Genomic DNA, 23,274 nt, shown 5'->3' on the forward strand with positions numbered 1-23,274 from the left:
GGGTGTCTCACTCTCTTATCTGGGAGGTACTTCACAAACAATTGCTGTACCCATATCATCTACAGTGCATTCAGGCCCTAAGGTCACAGGATCATCATGGCAGAGGCGGTTCTGTCAATGGCTGTCGCAGAAGTGTGCCGCAGATCCACTGTTCACATCCAGATTTTATTTATCAATGAGGCAGGGTTCACAAGACATGGTGTTGTGAATTTCCATAACCAGCACGTATGGGCAAGTGTAAATCCTCAAGTAATTCAGGAAAGAGGGCATCAACACCAATTCTCAAGCATTAGACTGGCAGGAGTACTTGACAATAGATTAATATGGCCATACATGCCATCACAAAGGTTAACTGGGGTGCATTATCTGGACTTTCTCATTGATGTATTGCTTACCTTGTTGGAGGCCATGCTGCTACAGCGCAAGTGCACGCACACATACAACCACACTCACGCGCGCATGCGCATGCACACACACGCACACGCGCGCGCGCACACGCACGCACACGCACACACACACACACACACACACACACACACACACACACACACAGAACAAGAAGAAAGGAATGAAATAAAATTACAGCTCCCATCTTGTATTAATGAGACCGGCAAACTATCAATCAAGCTACTGCAAATTCAAAAAAGGGTGCACGGGGAATAAAAATAGAATGAATTAATCAATAAATTAATTAAAAATGAGATTAATGTGTGAATGGATCTTCTGAATATATCTGTGTGCAACAGCAGCTGTGGTGAACAACTTATGAGGAAACGGACAGTTATATGTGTTGTTAACCTGTAACATTTAAGCAACCAGAGGCTGTAACCACATAAGATACACTGAGACAAATATTGTTTGAATCATGAGAAATAATACAGCATGCAGATCAGTGAGCTCTGACAATATACATTACTGACTTACCTATTCCAGTGGTAAATGTTACAACTGCAGAAAAAGGCCCATATCCTTTATTATTACGCGCCTGTATCTTAAAATAATACGTTGTTTGTGGACTAAGATTCTTCACTGACGTCGTCATTTTATCACCAACAATTCCTTCTGCCACCCAATCACGATCATTCAATGTGTTATCAGAGGTATATAGAATAACATAGCCTAAAATAGAACAAAACATTAAATAAAAAATTTAGAAAATGAAAGAGAACACAATTAATTATAATTATTTTTGGTGATAGCTCTTAAGAGCCCAAGGGAATAAAACAGGATTCAGTATCTCTGAGAACACTATAAAATAAGTGCTCTTGCAATTGTCAGGATACTGAGAGGTTTCAACTTGACTGTCACTCTAAAATTTGTAAAATCCTTACTGTAACATGTTGTTCTCCCACAAAATTGCAAGGCACATTCAAAACAGTCCAGCATAACAGAGTTCGAATTACAGTTCAATTCTGATCCCATTTTTTACTAGAGGATACATCACATTAATGTATATAGCACATCTTGAACCATTTATGATCGTTATTAGAAAAGAAACACATATTATCGTTACAGTATTTTAAATTTACAACATTTCTTCCTTCTGGCATTTGGTACTCACATCTTAACCAGACAGAACAATGCATAAACAACAAGAATGTAAGCCAGACTGATATCCTAATACCAGCTACGCGAGATTTAACAGAGCAAATTACTAAATAAAACTGGCTAACATTTTCTCACTTAACTCTGTGCTGCTATCAGTTTGCACCTGTGACCCTGTGATCGCACCTCTGGTGGCACCGAACAAATACTAAGTGTAGTACTTCAGATCCATTATAGATATCCTTCACCAGCAGTGTCAGTTTTGGCGAATTGGGGCGTGTGGAGCGGCAGCAGCAAGTGGAGCGGTAGAACTCTCTGCTAATGGAGTGAGGACCATCCGCTCAGAGTTGACCTGTCAGGAAGATCAACCCATGTGGGGGAGGCGGCAGTGTGCCCAAGGAAAGGGGTTGCTCAGGGGCCATTGAGGTAAGGGATGGAGAATTTGGTTCTGCCTCCATGCATTCCCAAACTGTGATCCTCTTACTTGGTCGTGTGCGAGTGTGGGTGGAGGTTGTACCTCAGCACAGCAGATGGCAGGACAGAGCAAAAGAACCGGCTGGAGGCGACCCTCTTGTCCAGTATGTGGGTCACAGGTGGGGGAGATAAGAACAGGGTGCCGATTGCAACTGTGCTCATGGCAGGAGCTGGTTGCAATAGTGGGTCAGGTGAAAATAACCCACCACAATGTCAAACAGCTGACGACCCCTGTGGCCTAGAATGAGGCCTTCAATCCACCCCAGACACTGTCCAAATGTGTGTGTCCAGATACAGGAGCACTGAGTGTAAGTGGGCCTGTATGCAGGATAAGAATGCTGCATGGGATACAGGAGGTCTAAAATGGCGAGTCCAGGCTGACCCCACTAATTGAGGTGGACCAATACGCTATCAGAGAGCTGTGTAATGCATTCTCGGTCAATGACGTCTGCAAGGCATTCTGCATTTGAGTCTCCAAGGTGTGGATCATCCACTCAGCTTCCATGTTGGAGGCATGGTAAGAAGGGGCAGTGGTCGGGTGGTCGATACCGTTGTTGCGACAGAAAGCCTTTTGCTGAGCAGACGTAAATTGGAAGATTTAAGATGCCCCTCGATGGAAAAAATACTCTCAAGGGCACTGATGGTAACAGAGGTGATTGTAGACAGCGACAAATGGAAGGTTCAAGAGGGCATCCACTACCAGCAACAACATAGCGTCCTCAAATAGCCCTACAAAATAGATGTGGACATTCTCCTAAGGGTGTTCAAGATGGTGCCACAGCCAAAACTGTTGAGCAGAGGATGCCTGGTTGAGAGAGGCATGGCACGGCACGGCACGGCACGGCACGGCACGGCACGGCACGAGTTGCACATGCACTCAATATCAGCATCGATGGTGGACTAGTACATGTCCTGTCTGGCCTTCACGCACATTTACATCTACATCTACATCTTAGTTGGTACTCCGCAATCTGCCTTATATCACTTGGCGGAGGGTATCCCGTACCACTACTAGTCATTTCCATTCCTGTTCCACTCACACATAGAATGAGGAAAAAAAAAGACTATCTATATGCCTCTATAAGAGCCCTAATTTCTTATATCTCATCTTCATGGTCCTTATGTGTTAGAGGCAACAGAATCGCTCTGCAGTCAACTCAAAATGCCTGTTTTCTAAATTTTCTTAAAAGTGATCCTCAAAAAGAATGTCGCCTTCCCTCCAGGGATTCCAATTTAAGTTCCCAAAGCATCTCCATAACACTTGTAACATTTAATGTCCCGCCTCTGGATTACTTTGATGTCATCCTTTAATCTAACCTGGTACAGGTCCCAAACACACGAGCAGTACTCAAGAATGAGTCACACTAGCTTCCTTTATGCTATCTCCTATGCAAATGAACCACACTTTTCTAGAATTCTCCCAATATTTAAGCTACCATTCGCCCTTCCTACCACACTCCTCACATGCTCGTTCCTTTTCATATCATTTTACAACATTATGCCCAGATATTTAAGAACATGACTGTGTCAAGCAGGGCACTACTAATGCAGTACACAAACATAATGGGTTTGTTTGTCCTACTCATCTGCATTAACTTACATTTTTCTACATATAGTGCTAGCTGCTATTCATCGCACCAACTAGAAACTTTGTCTAAGTCATCTTGTATCCTGCTCAGCAAACAGCTCCACTCTGCTGCCCACCCTGCCAGCCAAATTATTTATGTATATAGAGAACAATAGTGGTCCTATCACACTTCCCTGGGGCACTGCTGATGATACCCTTGTCCCTGACGAGCACTTGCTGTCGAGACCAACATATTGGGTTCTATAACTTAAGAAGTCTTTGAGCCACTCGCATATCTATGAACCTATTCCATATACTCATACCCTCTTTAACAGCTTGCAATGGGGAACAATGTCAAATGCTTTCTGCAAATCTAGAAATGTGGAATCTGCCTACTGCCCTTCATCCATAGTTCACAATATATTGTGTGGGAAAAGGGCAAGCTGATTTTCACATGAGCGATGCTTTCTAAAACCATGCTGATTCATGAACATGAGCTTCTTGGTCTCCAGAAAATTTATTATAATTGAACGGAAAATATGTTTAAGGATTCTGCAGTAAACCAATGTTAGGGATATTGGTCTGTAATTTTGCGGGTCCGTTCTTTTGCCTTTCTAACATATGAGTCATGTGCACTATACAAATAACAATACTGTAAAATGTCTCTTTGCATAGGCTACCCTCCAAAACAAGAAGATGAGTTTTCATGGGGTTTTCACAGGTAATGTAAGCATAGCTTGTGGTGTTTACATTTGCAATTCATTCTTATTCAAACTTAGACTGATGCCCAGTCAATGGTTTGTGGTCAGTCAACAGGTGAAATTGCTGGCATACACACACCAATAGAGGTCACTGTTAGATTTTTTTTACCTCAGTGACAGAATTAAGTAACGCAATCTTATCTTTATGCATACCAATTAATATTGAATTTAGTTTCCTATGATACATCGATTTACTGATTTTGCTTCGTGCTTAACAAAACTGCTTTGCTTCTTTCATGAGGTTAATTTATATTGGACTTCATGGCAAGGAAAAATGAATTTATTGACACAGCGATCCTGTAAGGGTTCCATTTTTACTGACTGAGGTACAGAGCCATAAATAGCAATGGTATGCAAAGACTCTTCTCTAACTTCCATTGCGAAGCACAGGCATATAGCTAGTCTCCCAACATGATGGATGGAGGAGATGGGGGATGTGCGAACCAAAGGGAGGGCAGAATGACAACCTGGCAGTCAGAGTCCTTCGTGTCCAATTTTGAGACACCCTGTGTGGTGCTGAGTTGGTAGTGCAGTGCAAAATAATTGCAAAAAACTGTGTTGGTCTGGTGAAATGCTCTGTCCACCTCTTCTGGACTGCCAACAAAATCTTGTGCAGGACTGGGTTGTGGCAGGATGCCAAGGTGACTTTGCAAGTTGTGCGTGGGAATTCATCCAAAGGCTGTTTGGAGCTGTTGATCTGGGTTGGAGGTGGCGGGGCGACAGTTTTCTGACGGTTAAAATCCACATTGGTCCCAAGAGGAAGGCAGGACACTGGTGTATTGGGCGGTGGGGTGAAAATGGATTTCATAATGGTATTCGCTTGAAAACAGTATCCAGCACTGCTGTTGCTACACATTCTTATTCAAACTTAGACTGATGCCCAGTCAATGGTTTGTGGTCAGTCAACAGGTGAAATTGCTGGCATACACACATACATGCAACTTCTTGACTGCATAAATGGTCACTAAATCTCCTTCTCAATACGGGAATAGCTGAGCTGCTCAGCACTGAAACTTTTGTAGGCAAAGCACTTAAGGTGCTCCAAACCACCTGACAAAACCGCCACAATCAGTAAACTGGGACATGCCTGTCGCCAGAGTCAATAGCAGACCAAGCATATAAGGCATCAGTCATGGAGCTACCTTGAGATTGTCCATAAGGTGCCAAAACACCTGTTGAAAGGCAGCCCATCATAATAATTTGATTACCTTCTTTCGCAGCTGATTGAGAGGGTGTGTGATCTGCGATACTTAGAGAATAAATTTGGAGTAATATGTTATTTTCGCTAGAAATGACTGCATCTGTTAAAGGCTGGTTGGTGTTGCCATCTTTATCATCATGTCGACATGGTCACATGTGGGCATAATACTTTCATAACTAAGAATGTGCCCCAGGTAGCTGATGATGAGGGCAAAGAAACTGTACTTTTCCAACTGGCAATGTAAACAATTTTTCTGGAGCAGCTTAATAAGGGATTCAAGATTCTTGCGGTGTTTTGCATGCAACCCCTGCCCCCTGTTATGATAATATCGTCCAAATAGTTGACATAGTGCGGAATATCTTGAATCAACTGTTCCAAATACTTTTGGGAAACGGTGAATGCACTTGCAACCACAAACAGCAATCAATTATACCTGTACAAGCCAAACAGCATATTTAAAACTAGGAACTGCCAAGACAACTCATCAAGCTGCAGTTGGAAGTATACATACATTAAATCAATTTTCAAAAAATCGTGTCCTCCAGCTAATTTAGACAACTCCTCTGGGCAATAGAGTGGGTACAGATCAATGTTAGTCTGTGAATTAACCATAGACTTCAAGTTTACCACAAACACGTAACGACATGTTCGTAATATTAGGTTGTCTTCAATGATGGAAAGAATGCCATGTCCATTATATTACAGGCTTCCATGCCCATAATATTACAGTCAGGATTCCTCATTCAACTGTTAGCTCTCATGAGTAATATTAGTTGTCTTACAAATACATGAAGGCACATAAATACTCCTACTATACATTTCTGCCACTGTGGTTCATGACAATGCAGTCTGGCAATCGAAACAATCAAACTAGTCAGATGAATGGTAGATATCACTATTAGCACATTGTGCACTCAAGGCAACAGTCCATTCAGTGATGCAAATATTCTTTGCATTCTTGAAGAATCTGAGAAAGGTTGTAGCAATTGTTTTGATGCTGATGACATGGATGAAGAGGCTACTTATGATTTATCTAATTCAGGAATCGAAACAGTCAGCCTGGATGACATTTGAAAATTTATTGCAGGCATTTTGCATATAAGCATTAGTGAGTGACCATCTATTGCAGATCACTGGAGCACAAATGAAATTTGTCATTTCAGTGTGGTATGTATGCAAAGTGAGGTTTTGTGTTTCTGGCTCTATCACACAAAAAAGAACTATCTGAAATATTCAGTCACTCTTATTTCAAAGTAAGAAAAATAGTTTAATGTGTTTCTTGAGTCTGTACCAGGGGGTCAAATTATAATCCAAATTCCAGCACTGGATGAAGGAGATGGCGATAAAAAGCTAGATTTACAAAATTGACTGGCACTTGGGTTGGGGCTGGGTTGTTTGGGGAAGGAGACCAGACAGCGAGGTCATCGGTCTCATCGGATTAGGGAAGGAAGTCTGCTGTGCCCTTTCAAAGGAACCATCCCGGCATTTGCCTGGAGCGATTTAGGGAAATCACAGAAAACCTAAATCAGGATGGCCGGATGCGGGATTGAACTGTCGTCCTCCCAAATGCGAGTCCAGTGTCTAACCAGACTGGCACTCAAAGTGTTAACGACCACCACAGGTGTTTTCCACCAACTGGTGGAAGCTGAGAGAAAACTGTTTGGTTCTGAAGCTTTGCGAGTTTTGCCTGAACAGCCTCTTCGGTACTGCAGAAGGCTTCAAAGAAATGTGAGCCATAAAGCTATCTGCCCTTCACATCCTCGGTTTGAAAATCTCATAATACAATGTGCACAGGGCATCAAGATTACAGAAAGGCACTGTGGCTGACATTAAATTAACTTGGTCCTATACTGTAAATCCAAAACAGGTATAGGTGTCTATGCCAAAAAAATTTGTAGCAGTATGGGAGTAAGTCAGCACACATTCAATGTTTTTGTACTTAGCTGCCAGCAACAGCTCTTTGAGGAAAGGAATGGGCCTTTGGTTGTAAGATAGGACACCATTCTGGGCCTGTCACAAAGGAGGCAAACTGAGCCAGCAATGTGTGTCCACATTGATTAAACTAAACGGCTGTGCCTGTGTCTAGTTGGAACTCCACAGACTGACCAAGCAGTGTAAAAGCCACAGTGAGCTTGCATGGCAGCAAGGAGATCACCAGTTCTGCAGCCGTGACTGTATGTACCACAGCTTTGTATTCATATTGCCACTGAGTACATGGCTGGTTGGCAATCTGTTGACAGACGATGGCCACGTGACTGTAATTACCAACAGTTTGCTGCATGATGCGGGCGTCAGCTTCTGTTATGCTCACTGCTGCATTCTGGACGGCACTGAAGGTTCTTCGACATGCATGATACAAATTGCAACACCAAAGAGGGAGGGTGTTACTGAGCCACAAACATTACAAAAACAGGTCATTCGATGCTGAGCAAGGAACAGAATCATTGACATACTTAAGTCTCTCATGAAATGTCAGTGATCTGGACTCCCCAGTGCTTGCGACAGTTACTAACAACTTGGGAAACCTGAGTGTAGGTTGTAAAAACCTGCTAGATTTTGAGGCAGCTCCAAAAACTTAGCAATTTGAAGTACTTCACCAAGACTACGATCAGGTTTAGCTAAAGCCTTTGTGGTGATCTCCCTGTGAAGGGTAAAGCACACAATCCCATTTCAAATAAATGATTCTGCATAGGAGACTTTACTGTTGGCATGTGAAATTGCACGTGTGTGAGACCCAGTAAGTCAGCAGCACATGCTGCGTATGACTGTCCACATTATTTATAAAGGTACCTTCACACTGAAAACCAACTCGGTTGACAACTGTTTTCATCTGGAAGTTTGACTTAGTTTTCACCTGTTGTCAACAGTTGTTTAAAGTCACGAGTCTGAACAACTAGTTGAAGGAACTTTTGTCTTGAGTTTGTAGTTTATGCTCAGTGAGCAAACACGTGGCAGGGTTGTGTGACTTGTGCATGCACATTTGTCATATCGTCTGCTGTGTTTCTTTCTTTGTCTGATGTTTTTCTTTCGACAACGGCAACTCACGAGCTGTCAACAGATCTAACAATTCAGTTTTTATTAGAAATTGAAATGAGAAAACCTCTACAGGATCCTTCTGATTCTGCATATAAAGACAGATATAAAAGGAAAGATTTGCTGAAAGGAGTTTCGGATAAAATTGGTGTACCAGTTGTGGAGTGTGAAACGAAATGGACAAATATGAAAACACAGTACAATTGTGCCCATTGTAAAATGGTCAAAACTAAAAGTGGGTCTGGGACAACTGAAATCTATGTTCCGAAATCAATATTTTACGAGCATATGAAGTTTTTGGAAGGCGTGAACAAGCCAGGAAGACAAATATTTACAATCGTAAGAAAAATGTCATTCATAGTGTAGTGGCACTGACAAGACAGCCAGTCCACAGTGACGGGTAACAGAAAGGCACGCGTTTAACTCACGCTGGCTGGCGTGAGGTCTGGAACAGGTCAGAGAAATAAGACTAGCAAACAGGAGGTAACTGGTAGAATACTTAACTTTATTCCATAATTGGAGAACATAGGTCTGACGGTACAGGCTTTATAAGATAACCAGCAAAAGATAAATGGCGCCTTGCTAGGTCGTAGCAATTGACGTAGCTGAAGGCTATGCTAACTATCGTCTCGGCAAATGAGAGCGTAATTCTCAGTGAACCATGGCTATCAACGTCGGCTGTACAACTGGGGCGAGTGCTAGTAAGTCTCTCTAGACCTGCCGTGTGGCGGCGCTCGGTCTGCAATCACTGATAGTGGCGACATGCGGGTCCGACGTATACTAGCGGACCGCGGCCGATTTAAAAGCTACCACCTAGCAAGTGTGGGGTCTGGTGGTGACACCACACATAGCGTAACAGAAGCTGTAAGACTTTTGGTTGGAAATTTTGTAATTACATCTGTATTTTCGCTGGAAATTAATTTATTTCTCTTGTCATATCATTTTGTCAACATCTGATACAAAGTAGTTTGCAAATTAATGGCTTATATTGTTAATAACTAAAGCTATACAGGTTTTGTTCAGAAATTTTTAATTACATTTGCCTTTTCACTCGATATTTATGTATGCATATTTGTCTTGCCATTTCACTTTACCAACATCCAACACAAAGCAGATAACATATTCGTTCTTTACATTCTTTGTGGTTCTTCCTGTGTTGCCTCCCTTTCTCTGAAGAAATTTATTTTGCAGAGACATCCTTCAACTGATATCTGAAACCCTGACTGTTTCTGGACCTTCCACATCAAAACTGCAAAGTGGTGAGTAAACTGTAGCACTTCCTTTATTTCTTCTAAGAAAACTGTGCAAAGACACAGTTGCAGAAGTCACTAATGTTGCTTTTTCAGGACTTAAGTGCGTAATTGTTCTAAGGCACTGAAAAACTGCTTACAATGTTCCAAAAAATATTCTCCACAGTTCTTCTAGCGCGAGATATTTGGTAATTAAACATTCTTTCTTGGCTGCCTCTCTCTTGCCACCCTGCGTATGGTTTCATCATGTACTCTGAAAGAGCAAAAGCATCATCTCCCGCTATAACAAATGGCAGATCTTCACAGTCAGAATCCATTTCCATTGCTTTTTTGTAGCAAAAAATAAAAATGCCGAATGTTTGTTTACAAGAGCTTGAAACTGTTGTCAACATTTTTCAACAGTTGTATGTTTGCCAAACTCACAGCAGTTGCAATTTTGCCAAACTTACAACAGTTGCATGTTTTTGTTTTTTGGAGTTGGTTTTCGGTGTGAAGGTACCTTAATACTGATTAATCAGCAATCTAAACACAAAAAGATGTGTCTGCTGACTGTGGTATTCGGTTAACAGAAAACACAGATGGCTGAAAGACAATTCACTACTATCTGAGAGTGGTTTCAATTTTTGCACCATTTCGTATAAACAACTACTCGAAGACAAAAACAAAGCACTTTGCTGCCTACCATAAATGTTGTAAGCAAAATGGTAGCGTTCAAAACAATGGAGGTAGGCTTCCCAGTTCTTCAACGACTCGTCAAATGCAGCATATAGTGGTGGGGTGTAGCTACAGCCATCGACTGATGTGGTCACTGCTACCGAGACACAGGCTGGAGAAGAGTGGCCTGCTGTACTTTGTGTCATTGCTTATAAGCCTCAAAATACTGGTGTCTCTAACACAGGAACCACAGGCAAACATGTCAGCATAAACACAATAGGGTTAAAACTTACCACCACTAAAGTAACTGCCCTCGGCACGAATGCGTAATGTGGGAACAAAGCCAAAATTGTCCTGAGCAGAGCACTGTATAGACACCAGATCATAAGCTGGAAAGTATACGTCCAAAGCAGGGTAGATATCCAAATAGCAGCTAGGTGAGACTTAACAGAGGTCATGTAGCGTACTAAAGGGGACTGGCCCACAGGCGCATGCTTAGATCTGTGCTGCTATTGGGTCCTCTCAAGTGACCCTGTGATTGCGCCTCGGGTAACAACTGACAGGTGCTAACTGTAGTGCCTCAGATCGTCTATCAGTATCCTCTGTTAGTGAGTATATTAACCCCCTCCCCAAGTATAATGGAAAACCTAGCCTGAAGCAACAATTGTAAAATGCAACTGGGGCTACGTCTCACCCAAAACAAATTTATATACACAATCAAGGAGAGAGCGAGGTGAAAAAGCTTGCCGTATCTTGTGTGTTCAGAATTCCAGTTTAGTTATTCAGTTTTTCTATTAAAAGAATGCTCTTTCACCTGACTTGTTCATGAACACATAACATTTCTAATATATGCATGTCTTCTACAATGATACCTTTTTTCCCAGCTTTATAAGTTTTCTAACACATCATCAATGATATACTGACAATAATCAATATTCTAATTAATGCCTTCCTACAGTTTCCATCGTTAGTTTACGATCATTTCTGTTTTCGATTTTTATTCTCTTCCAAGCAAATGAGATGGTTCTTAACAGTCTATCATCAGTGTGGTCTACTTTGACAGACAACATGACATCATGTCAATACATAATTCATAGGTTGGCACCACAGGCATTACACCACCAAAGGCAGCCATATAGCAATCATGTTCTTCAACGATGACCGTCCTACAGACACACTCCTCTCGACCAGCGCACACATCACTACTATCAAAGTGGATAAGAGGCCACCACAGCCTATCATCGGCCCCTTCTGTATCATGAACAGTGCCTGCGAGTACTCAACCTCTCCCCATCACTGACTACAGTATAAAGGACTCAGCTATGAACATTGGAACTCTCTAGAATACACTGTTTCAATCTCACTGCATTTGTGTTCAATTCACTGAGTTAAATAAACATTTTTTACATAATTGTTGTTGTGTTGTTCACTGTCCGTTTTAGAACCCACACATTGCAACATAATATAGCAATCAGTACTTGGAATTTGGTCCACTGAAGGTAAGTATTGGGCAGCCAAAATATGTTCTTGAGTTAATTCTGCAAGACACTAAAAGAGGAGAGTAAAATAATAGTTTCCTTGTGAAAACATGTCCTGAAACAGTAGAACAAGCCGTTTAATCATGACAAGTTATAGTTATACATTGGTCATCTTCAGAATCTATAACAGAAACAGGAAGAATATCCTAAACTAAAATCTTAGAATTTTTCAAATATTGTCATTTATATTTATGAGTGACAAAAAGTGAAATTAAAAATACCCAAAAATCTTAGGTAGCACAAGGTGACCGCAATGATCATGACGTGTCATGGTGCTGCCAATCTGGCAGACTACAATAATGAGCAGCATAGGGGCTAAATGTCAAATATGATGCTTCTGTGTGTCACTGGATACAACTCATGATCTTTAATCCTTTATAGTGAGAGCAATTCAAACAGCAACCCCTATATCAATGAAGTCTCACAGCTCAATAAACTGTTGCTCCTTTAGACAGCACTGCATGCCATATTTCAGTGGAATAATGCCAGGTCATGTGATGTGTCAACCTTGCAGGTCATCCTCAAAGGAAAAACAGTACCACTGATTTCCTGGCCTCACTTGTCATCTACTAAATACATCCGGGATTCCGTTGCTTTGCAACTTGTTTTCCATGCTTCTCCAACAACCACCATTGATGTTTTGTTGACATGTAAACAAATTTTATGGTGGGATATCTCTCAGGATATTTCCACACTTTGTTTGATTGCATGGTCAAAGTTTACAGGTCCCAGGTAAGGCATGCAGAAGGGCTTCATGCACCACTGAATTCCCAAAGTTAGAGATCAGGTACAATTCTATATTCCTTATCACTGGTGTATTGTCACATCTCTAATTTGCAGTATCAAGTTCATTGCAGTCACAAATATGCTTCTCGGTTTCCAAATTTTCACAAACATGACTGTAAAGTAAATCTACTCACCAAGTGGTGGTGCGAGAGAACACACACACACACACACACACACACACACACACACACACACACACACAAAGGTTTAACTTTTACAAGCTATCGAAGCCAATGACTCCTTCTTCTGGCAGAAGACCTGAAGGGGAAGGAAGAGGGGTGAAGAAAAAGGACCAGAGAGGTTTAGGGAAAGGTGGAAAGGTCTACAGTTCAGAAAAGTCCCCCAAAACTCTGGGTCACGGGAGGATTACCAGACGGATTATTGTTGGGGACTTCACTAGACGAGATTTGAAAACCTAAGAGCTTAAATGTGGAAGACAGGGTAATATGCAACACAAAGATTACTACTAAAACATTGTGCACAAGTTGATAAGAGTGAAAAGCTAAGTACACTGTATGTAGTAGAGGTGGGAGAGGGACGGTGAAAAATAGAGTCAGAAAATGAAAGATGTGGAAAACTAAAATGGAGGGATGAAAGGGATAGTTACTATGAAGAAATTTTGAGATGGAAAGAATTAACATTAATTAAGGCCGGGTGGATGGCTAGAATCAAGGACATGTTGTAGCAGTAGTTCCCACCTGCAGAGTTCTGAGAAACTGGTGTCTGGGGGAAGAATCCAGAAGGCACGTGTGGTGAAACAGACACCGAGGTTGTGACTGTCATGTTGTAGAGCTTGTTCGTCATGAGAATGTTCTGCAACACGATATTGTGTGTTGCTGGTGTACACCCTCTGCATATGCCCATTCATCCTGATTGATTGCTGGGTGGTGGTCATGGCGATGTAAAAGGCTGAACAGTGTTTACATAACAGCTGGTATATGACATGTTGTTTCACAGATGGCTCTCCCTTTGATACTATATGTTTTGCCAGTTACAGGGCTGGAGTGGGTGGTGGTAGGAGGTGCATAGGGCAAGTCTAGCAGCAGGGACAGTCACAGAGGTGGGAGTTACAGGGTGGGGAGATGGGTAGAAAAGGAAGCACAGGGTCTGATAAGGATATTGCAGAGATTGTAAGGGCAACAAAAAGGTTTTCTGTGTGTGGTGCACAAAATCTCAGACAGAATGGATCTCATATTAGGGCATGATTTTAGGAAGTCATGGTCTTGTCAAAGTAGCTGATTAATACATTCAAGACCACGATAATACTGGGTGACAAGTGGTGTGGTCCAAAGTGGTTTTTCGGAGGGATCAGCAATACGAGGATTGGTTGTGGTGGCCCGGGAAATCTGCTTTTCAACTAGGCTGTTGGGATAATTACATCCTGTGAAGGCTGAGGTGAGAGTGGTGGAGCACAGATTTTTCCTACATGCCTTTGTAAATGAAATTGTAAGGAAACACTATTGAATGGTACAGATACTCCCTACAATGTATTTCTCAGTACTTGCAAAGGAGGGTTTTGACTTAAGAGGGTGAATGGACATACAATATCACGTACCTGTTATTGGGCCATTTGACTGCTTTGGTGGCTGCCAGTTCAAATTCACAACTGTTGGATTGTCTTCAACAGGAACAACAGTTAGATCTCGAGGCTGAGAAGATGGTCTTTCTTCTTGCGTCATATTCATAACAACCATGCTCCATGGACTAGATCGTCGTCCCTATCAGGAAAGATTTATAAAGACTTTAAATATTTTATATATGGACTCTACATTGCTGGCCCCATCATTACAACACCAGAACTGTCACCTCTGGTAAAAACAATGGCTCTAACCAAGCTGGGCATCAAGTCATACCAAGCTCATATTAAGGATACAGATAAGTCATTCCACACTATTTCAGCTCTATGTTACAGTTCATCAATCTTACTGGTTGGCAAGTGTGTGTAAGTCTCCAGTAACAAACAACTAGATGTTTCCAAAGAGAGAGATCTGAGAAACATGCTGGCCACAGCAACAGTCAAAATCCCTCTGTACGTATGTCAGTCAGGACAGCATGGGAAACATGCTGTTTTGTATTATCTTGTTAAAAGATAAAGTGACAGAGACCTCAAAGATAGGGCACAGCCATCAGCCTTAACACATTAGAAGTGTAATGACTGCTATCCAAATTCCAAGCTGTGTGAAACAGAGGTGATCATGTCATGTACCCATAGGCAATCCATATCATTACAACAGGAGCTGGGCCTGTATACTGACAATGAACACAGTCTGGCAACATTCATTCTGATCAGAGCCTCCACATATGGATATGTCCATTGTGAAGCTCCACACAGAACGAGAATAAATCTAAAAAGATTAAATGGTGCCACTTCTACTTCCGAAGTTGTCATTGGATCTGGCATTGTCAATGCCTTTCTTTAACATCACTTCAAGTAAGGCGCAACAATGATTGCTGTGCTGACAGTCCGTGGCACTCAAGACGTCATCATGGATACCTGTCTCCCTGCAAAATAGGCCATTTTATGAATCTTGGTATGTGACCATCTGTACAACAATTCCGCACAGATGAGTGAATAATATCTCTCTCTTCTCAGTCATTGGGCTGTTGACATCTTGCATGATGTTGAGTGTGCTCCCCCCCCCCACCTCTCTAAATCCATCAATTATATATTCTCATGACAGTCTTGACATCCTTACAAACATTAGTATAAATATCATGAATGATAAACCACAGTCTCAATAGGCCATGACCCTGCTGCTGTTTAATTCTGACACATAGGGGTAAACAAGGCATAAACTGATTTTCTCGAAACAATTTTCTCAATGAGAAACCTAATGCATAATCTTTCCTTGTATGAAGAATGTAGATGGCATTACACTTATCTACCTTGTGAAGCTGCTCTGAAATGTTAGTAATTTGCATATCATATCACGTAGCACACTTTACATCAATTTGATGTCCGTTTCATGCCTCATGGTGTTACAATGTCAGCAATGCCCCGTTACATGCCTCATGGTGTTACAATGTCAGCAATGCCAGCAATGTATGAGTGATACCAAATAACAAAGTACGGCAGTGACTACAAATAGAGAGGAATAATAAAAGGGAAACAGGTAGATAATAATTCTATCACAGGTGTGGAGGTTGGAGAGGGGAAGGGGAGTAAAAGAAGACAGAGGGAAAGAAGTTGCACCACACTACTAAACTGAAGTTCAAAACAGGTAGTTCAGTTACCCTAATTAAAAATGATTTTCTGCATTTTTCACTGATGAATGAGTTTTTGTAAACATGTACCGCAAATTCTCTGTCTTTAGAAATAGCTGACTTAGACACAAAAATTATTTTGTTAATATTGTATCTACAGAGAAAAGAGTAAGAGTGAAGTAAATTCAGTTTTCCAGAATTAATTTTCACTCTGCAGCAGACTGTGCACTGAATACAGTTTTGTTTATTAATTTGTGTTTGTATTCAAACAGACTAAAAATGTGAAGGATGATTTCAATCATTCCCTAATTTAAAATGTGTGATCTAATGACAAACGAGCGAATGGCCAAAAATCTGTAAAAATACTTCTACTGCTAAATTGCAAAATCCATGCCACATAGTGCATTTTAGCACATTTAAAGAGGTCATAAAAATATTAGGTAGATAATTCATGACTTTTGGCATTTCGTGGTATATGCAAGGGATATCTGCACTGCTATCACTTCCTATGTACTGCAGTGTGAGTTTCTTCCACCCCTCACAGATGAAATAGGTTCATGGTATTGGACAAGTTATGCACAAAAAGCTCACTGGATGATGAAACAGGAAGCAAAACAATGAAGGGCCATCATAATGCTCAAACAATGTCATTTATGACATTTACAGATCAGATTTTAAAGTATGATGAACATTATTTCAGTACTTCACTTAAGAAAATCAGAGTTCTGGTGAATTTTCAGTTAACAAATACCACGACAGGACAAAAATTGACAACTAGATTTGATGTGGCAGTTAGAATTAATCAATTCTATATGTGAGAAGTATGTCTTTAAAAAGGATGTATAAGATGTCAATATTTTTGTACATTTGCCACTGTATTTAAATGAGCTGACAACAAAAATTATTTATCTGGTGCAAATTTTCTAGGCTTTAGTAGGAGGAATGGATACTCCTTGCCATCATTCAAGCACTGGTGTTTTCTGGGTAATCTGATACTTACAAAACATTAGTAGCAGTACACAGCGAGCTGGAGGACAGCACAATTACTAGGGTTAATTACATATCAGAAATAAGTTATAGCGTTTCAAAAAATTCAATAGTGCAACTGCAAAACCCAATAATTAAAAATCATGGCTGAAATAACAACAATACAAAACAGGATTGATTGAGGAAAAAACCACACACACACATGCACACACGCACACACACACACACCTGCTAGCCCCTCAGTGCACCAGCATACTCCTTTCCCCTTCTATGTTTCTCTACTCTCCCCATGCCTGCAACACAGCTTACTGATGCTGCACCTAGCAGTCCACCATACTGTCCCCATCACATTCCTGCACACTATTACAGCATTTCCTCCACACCTCTACCCTACTATCCCATACCCTCCCTACTCCACGCCTGTTCTCAAGCTCCACGCATACCTCAGCTGAGATTACTGCTCACCACAGTTGGACCTGCCTTAACTCCTGGAGACCATCAACAGTGCCGCTTGTGTGTGTATGTGTGGGAGGGAAGGGGGGACGCAAATGTATGTTTTCTATATCTGAAGATTTGAAGGAGGACTTTGTCTGATAGCTTAGTCTACTTTTAAATGTACTTTAAACGTGGCTGTCTACCACTCAAAAGTGCATCTCATATAGTCCAGAGCAATAAATGCAAATAACAATTTTCATATTGCTATGGGAGTCTACTAAAGAAATATAACCAAGATGAAGAGACTACATAGATGTAACTTTCCATTGTCTATCACTACAAGTTAGAGAAATCTCTACTTTTTCTTGAACTGGCTACTCTCACTTCTGAAGCAAAATAAAATGTATAATCACAAAATATGGCATAACTCAAAAGTCACGACATTAAATTATCACTACTGAACTACAGTGATACTGTAGTTAAGAGGATTCACACAAATGTAGTCCACAGGGGTATCATAGGGGTACTTCCCATATTTACTGTAATTACCCATATCATGTAAGATAAGCTTTTGAAGTTAAATGTTAATGACAATCTATGGCTCAAAGATAAACAACTGTGCTTACAATTTTGTGTCCACAGTTACTTACCTTGACCACCTTCACTGTGAATTCGTACTGCGTATTTGGTTTCAAATCATCTATCATTAGATTCAGGTCTGTAGAATTCAAGTACTTGTAACGAGGGTTAGGTGAATGATGTGAAGATGTGTATCTTACTACATAATACCTATTGTCAGTCACAAACTGTAAATGAAAAGTGCAACATTAACACAGCATTAAAAATTAAAGGGTTAAACACGTTTGTAAGTCACAAATTCAAATCTATATAAAATGTTTTAAGTTTAACATGCTTATAATTGAAGTGACTCAATAATATTTAATTGAAACAAATAATTTTGATGAGTTCTGTAGGTTTCTTGATTAAACAAAGAAATAATGAGGCAATGAGAAGTTTTGTGCTAATTAATCCCATGTAACTTTTTTGTAATCAATTTGGCATTGGTCAATACACATCATAAGTCATGCACAATGTTCGTCTGGTACCTCACTTTTGTATTTATTGCTACAATATCCAATGCTTCACCAAAATACTGTCTATTCCACTTTAACAAAATCTATTTCCAGTGCAATCTAGTCTTGGAGTCCATGAAAATGTTGATTTTCTAAACCAGGAAAAAAGCTGCTAATAAAAATTATTAATGATGACAGGTGCTGACTACCACAAGATGATACACACCAAAAGAAATAAACAGAAAAGTGTAAAAATTGCCTGGTGTTCTTTTCATAAACTGAATACAGTTTTCAAAAACAAGCATAAATTTTGTCAAATTGAAATTTACAATCAGAGTGTATTAATAGTTTTGAATCAGAGCAGTGATACATGGCCTTCTAACACAAAAAGGATTTTAAAAAAAAGAGGGGTTGCTAAGTGTTCAATAAAGACACACATGTTGGAAATTACATGGGGAGAGAGGAAAACAGGCATCAAGGACCAGGCTAGGAAAGAAGATGTAATTATAACCATTATGACATATAATCGCAGGTGGACAGGATTTCTAAACAGGCCAATGGATGATGGACAGACCAAAAAGGTCTTTGCCAGATTCTAGAAGACAAAGGAAGAGCACGACTATGAACAAACAGGCGAGTAGATGACATTAAAAAAACACACTATCAATGTTACTGGGTATAACTGAAAACTGTAAAAAATGGAAAAGTTTAGAGAAGGCTTTTATCAAGCAGTGGTTACCAAATGATTGATGATGATTATGGTGACAATGAGGATCCAATATATATTATGGCCTAATGAAATAGTAATACCAGATTATTTTTGAAATAATTTAGTCATGGTTAAACCATAATCAAACCATTTTTGTTTTCAGCCCTCAGAAAACTCCATTTTATCCCCAAGGGGGTCATTACCTTCAGGTTGGGAACCACTGGTCTTCATGAAGCTATGTTTCATGAAGCCACATTTCATGAACTATCACGTGTAACCTAATTTATGTGTGAAAGACAGGCTGTCACATTACATTCACACTTACGGACCCCGAGAAGGTTATGTACAACTGTTACAATAGAAGTTTTGAATTGTGAAACTTGAGGTGGACAAGTCAGAACGTACTTCAGCGCACTTAAAACTATTAATTATCTGTACTATAAAAATAGTTTAAGTCACTCTTAACTATTTTGCTAGAGCCACTGACCAGCTACAATCCGAAGAGTGCTCAGTTGATGGAAGAAAAGCTGTGAGTAATGTTACAATATTTTTTATTTTATTGGACTGACAAGTTCACATCATTACCACAACGATACTCTGATCAAACGCCGATGCCTGAAAATGGAGAGATGGGGAGGGGGATGGAGGCTGGGTGATTTGTAGAGGAGCTTATATAACAGCTGAAAATAGTGACTACTGTAAAGCAAGTCCCCCCCCCCCCCCCCCCCCCCACCACCACCACCACCACCACCACCACCACCACCATAAGGGGAGAGTCAATATACACGGTGATTATAATTAAAGTTAAACTTTCAAACTGCTGTAGAAATAACACCACTGGTCAGAACAACATCAAATTGCAAGGGAATATTATCGGAGAAGGGGGAAAACATGCGGCACAAGAGAAATAAATAGTTTCCAAATGTAGCAATATATGGCACTGTAAGCATCATAATTTAATAGTGGTCGATTACACATGACAAACAAATCGTACAATGTCTAAGGTGTACGTTTGACATTAAACAAACTGTACTACTCAGTGTGCATGGGTGTACAGGCACAATGCTGTAAGTTGTGTAAGCCCATCCACCACGACAAGGTCATATAACATCGGATGGGAAAAGTCAGTTTTTAATTGTCCTGAGGCCAAAAACCTTATAAAAGCATCACACACATTGGTTTTTAATTGTCCTGAGGCCAAACCCACATAAAAAGCATAACTCACCTTGGTCTTCAATTGTCCTGAGGCCAAACCCACATAAAAAGCATAACTCACCTTGGTCTTCAATTTTCCTGAGGCCAAAAACCGCATAAAAAGCATCAATCAAAATCAAATTGGATAATTGATTTCCATGTGACTGGTGCAAAACCTTTTCAATTGCTGTTCACCGTTTTCTGCAACAAGTTGAAATCGAGAAACAACATGTTCCACAACTGATCGAAGTGTTTCCAGGGTCATGTTCAGAATGTGTTGTGCAATGCATGCCTTCAATGCAGCTAAGTTTGCAATCGGAACACTGAACACATCTTTCAGGTAGCCCCAAGCCAGACGTCACATGAATTAAGTTCAGGTGATAGGGACAGCCCAGCTGTAGGGAAATGGCGGGTGATAATTCTGGCAATTCCGAAATGGTGCTTCACCAGTTGAACTGAATTTGCAATGTGCAAATGTGCATAAAAATGATCCCGACCACACATCCATGCTGTTGGAAAGCTGGAATGACATGGTTGCGCAAAAGACACTCATAGCACTTACCAGTGATGGTACAGGTAACAGGATCGGAAGCACCTGTCTCTTCGAAAAAGTATGGCTCTATAATAAATGATGCAACAAGTGACCTTTTCGGGATGAAATGGTACGGTTGATTTGCGTGTAGATTTTCATTGCCCATATTCAACAATTCTGTGTATTGACCTATCCTTTCAGACAGAAGAGGTCTTCGTCGGTCCACAAAATCTTCCATGGCCAATCACTGTCCACTTCTATGCGAGCAAGAAATTCTAAAGTAAAGGTCTCTCTCGCAGGCAGGTCAACAGGAAGCAATTCGTGCACATCGGTAATTTTGAATGGATAGCAAAGAAGGATGTTTCATAGGATTTTAAGCACCATGCTCACGGGTATGTCCAACGTTCGGGCAATTTTCCATGCACTACACGTTTGCACACCACCACTCATCTCCTCCTGCATTTCTGTGGCCACTGCTTCCACTGACTTTGAATCAATTCTTTTCTTCTCTCTACCAGGTTGAACACAAAAAGACATCGTCTTTTCGAATTTCTGAATCATTTTCTCCAGACCCATTTGACTAACGGCTATTTTGAAGCCCTTCAGTGTCCAGAACTTCTGCAGAGCGACGTGTACACAGTCATCATTCTTGCAATACAGCTTTACAAGCAGAACATGATCCTGCATTGAGAAAGTCATGGTGAACATCGCAGATGCGAAAGGAGGAAAAGCCGTGTACCCGGCGTGTTAATACCAACTTCAATGGGTCGTGCGCATGACAGGTGTTTTCGTATATGTCTTTTGACACATACAGCACCAGCTATTGATCAATTTTCACAATTTTTTTTTTCTTCTGCTGTATGTTTTTCCCCTTCTCCGACAATATTTTGTTGCAATTTGATGACATTTTGACCGGTGGTGTTATTTATACAGTGTTTTCAAACTTTAATTTTATTAATCACCCCGTACATAAAGAGGGATATGTAGAAAAATGTCTGCTTCAAGTCACCCATTTTTAAAAGCATCCATGTGAGATCAAGAATCAACAGAACATTCTTCCACTGCTTCACATAATTCTACTGACAGCAGCAGCAGCAGACATGAAATGTTTTGAACATACCCCTTGCAGCCTTATGCATAGCTCATGTGACTGACTTGTTTCTCATGTGACTGACTTGTTTCCAAGTGCTTAAAGTAGCTATTTTATATGAATGAAGAGCCCCTGCAGATATGCAGCAAAAGTTATCCTCTTCTACAAGAAGAACCTTCAGGTTGATTCTATGAACATTGCCGACTGGAGATCAAATTTTGATCTTAGTCCTCCTTTTCCAAAGAAAGAAGACAGTATCTGACAGGTGTGAATACTATGGAATCTCCAGTTTAAAAATTCATGGATGCAAAACATAGACACAAATTATTTACATTAAATGGAAAAAAACTGGGAGGCTGACTTTGGGGAAGATGAGTTGGGTTCCAGAGAAGTATAGGAAGACATGAGGCAACGCTGAATCTATGACTTCTCTTACAATATAGGCTGAAGGAAGGGAAACCTACATTTATAGCATTTGCAGATTTGGAGAAAGATGTTGACAATGTGAACTGGCCAACACGCTTTGAATGTTTAAGTTAGAAGATATAAAATTCAGGGAACTAGGGGTTGTTTACAATTTGTAGAGAAACCAGACTGCAAGTGCAAGAGTCGAAGGAAGCTACAGTTGAGGTTGTAGCCTATCCCCAAAGTTATTCAGTCTGTGTGCTAAGAAAGCTGTAAAGCAATCCAAGGAGAAATTTCGAAAGGGAATTACAGTTCACGGACAATAAATAAAAACTTTGTGGTTTGCTGATAACATTGTAATTCTTCCAGGGATGGCCAAGGACTTGGATGAGCAGCTGAGTGGAATGCATAGTTTCTTGGGAAGATGAGTGTCAATAAAACAAGGGTATTGGAAAGTATTTGAATAAAATCAGATGATTTGAACAGTTCTCGGGTATCCGATCGGGTAGCGTCGTAATTTCTCCACAGTATTTCGGCAGACGTACACACTGCCATCTTCAGGTGGTTCCTGATGAATGCTGTGCTGTTCCTCTCGGCGCCCTATATATACTAGCCGTTACCCCCCTCCACCGTTCCTCTCCTCGTGTCTTTGGTGCGGCCGGCGCAGCGGCTACTGGAGGTGGTGGGGGAAGCGGCACCTGGGTCTGAACTGGGGTCTGCAGTCTCCCTGCTGCCGCCGTCGGGGGCGGTCCTCGCTCTCTGGGACCACATCTTTCTCTCCATGCTGAGTGCAGGGTTCCAAGCCTGACTAAGTTGAAGGCCGCTGTCTTTATTAA

General features: G+C 40.8%; 1 protein-coding gene across 1 annotated transcript in view; it reads right to left on the reverse strand.

The window, feature by feature from the left end:
* LOC126184593 (neogenin) overlaps positions 1–23,274 on the reverse strand; it is a 250,931-nt gene that overhangs the window by 99,937 nt on the left and 127,720 nt on the right. The window contains exons 15-17 of the mRNA XM_049927035.1: positions 18,086–18,241; positions 14,365–14,527; positions 925–1,119 (exon numbers count right to left, since the gene is read on the reverse strand). Coding sequence (XP_049782992.1) covers positions 925–1,119; positions 14,365–14,527; positions 18,086–18,241 — 514 coding nt within the window. The remainder of the gene's footprint in view (positions 1–924; positions 1,120–14,364; positions 14,528–18,085; positions 18,242–23,274) is intronic.

Source organism: Schistocerca cancellata, chromosome 4, assembly GCF_023864275.1.
Source record: "Schistocerca cancellata isolate TAMUIC-IGC-003103 chromosome 4, iqSchCanc2.1, whole genome shotgun sequence".
In the NCBI taxonomy this organism is placed as follows: Eukaryota; Metazoa; Arthropoda; class Insecta; order Orthoptera; family Acrididae; genus Schistocerca; species Schistocerca cancellata.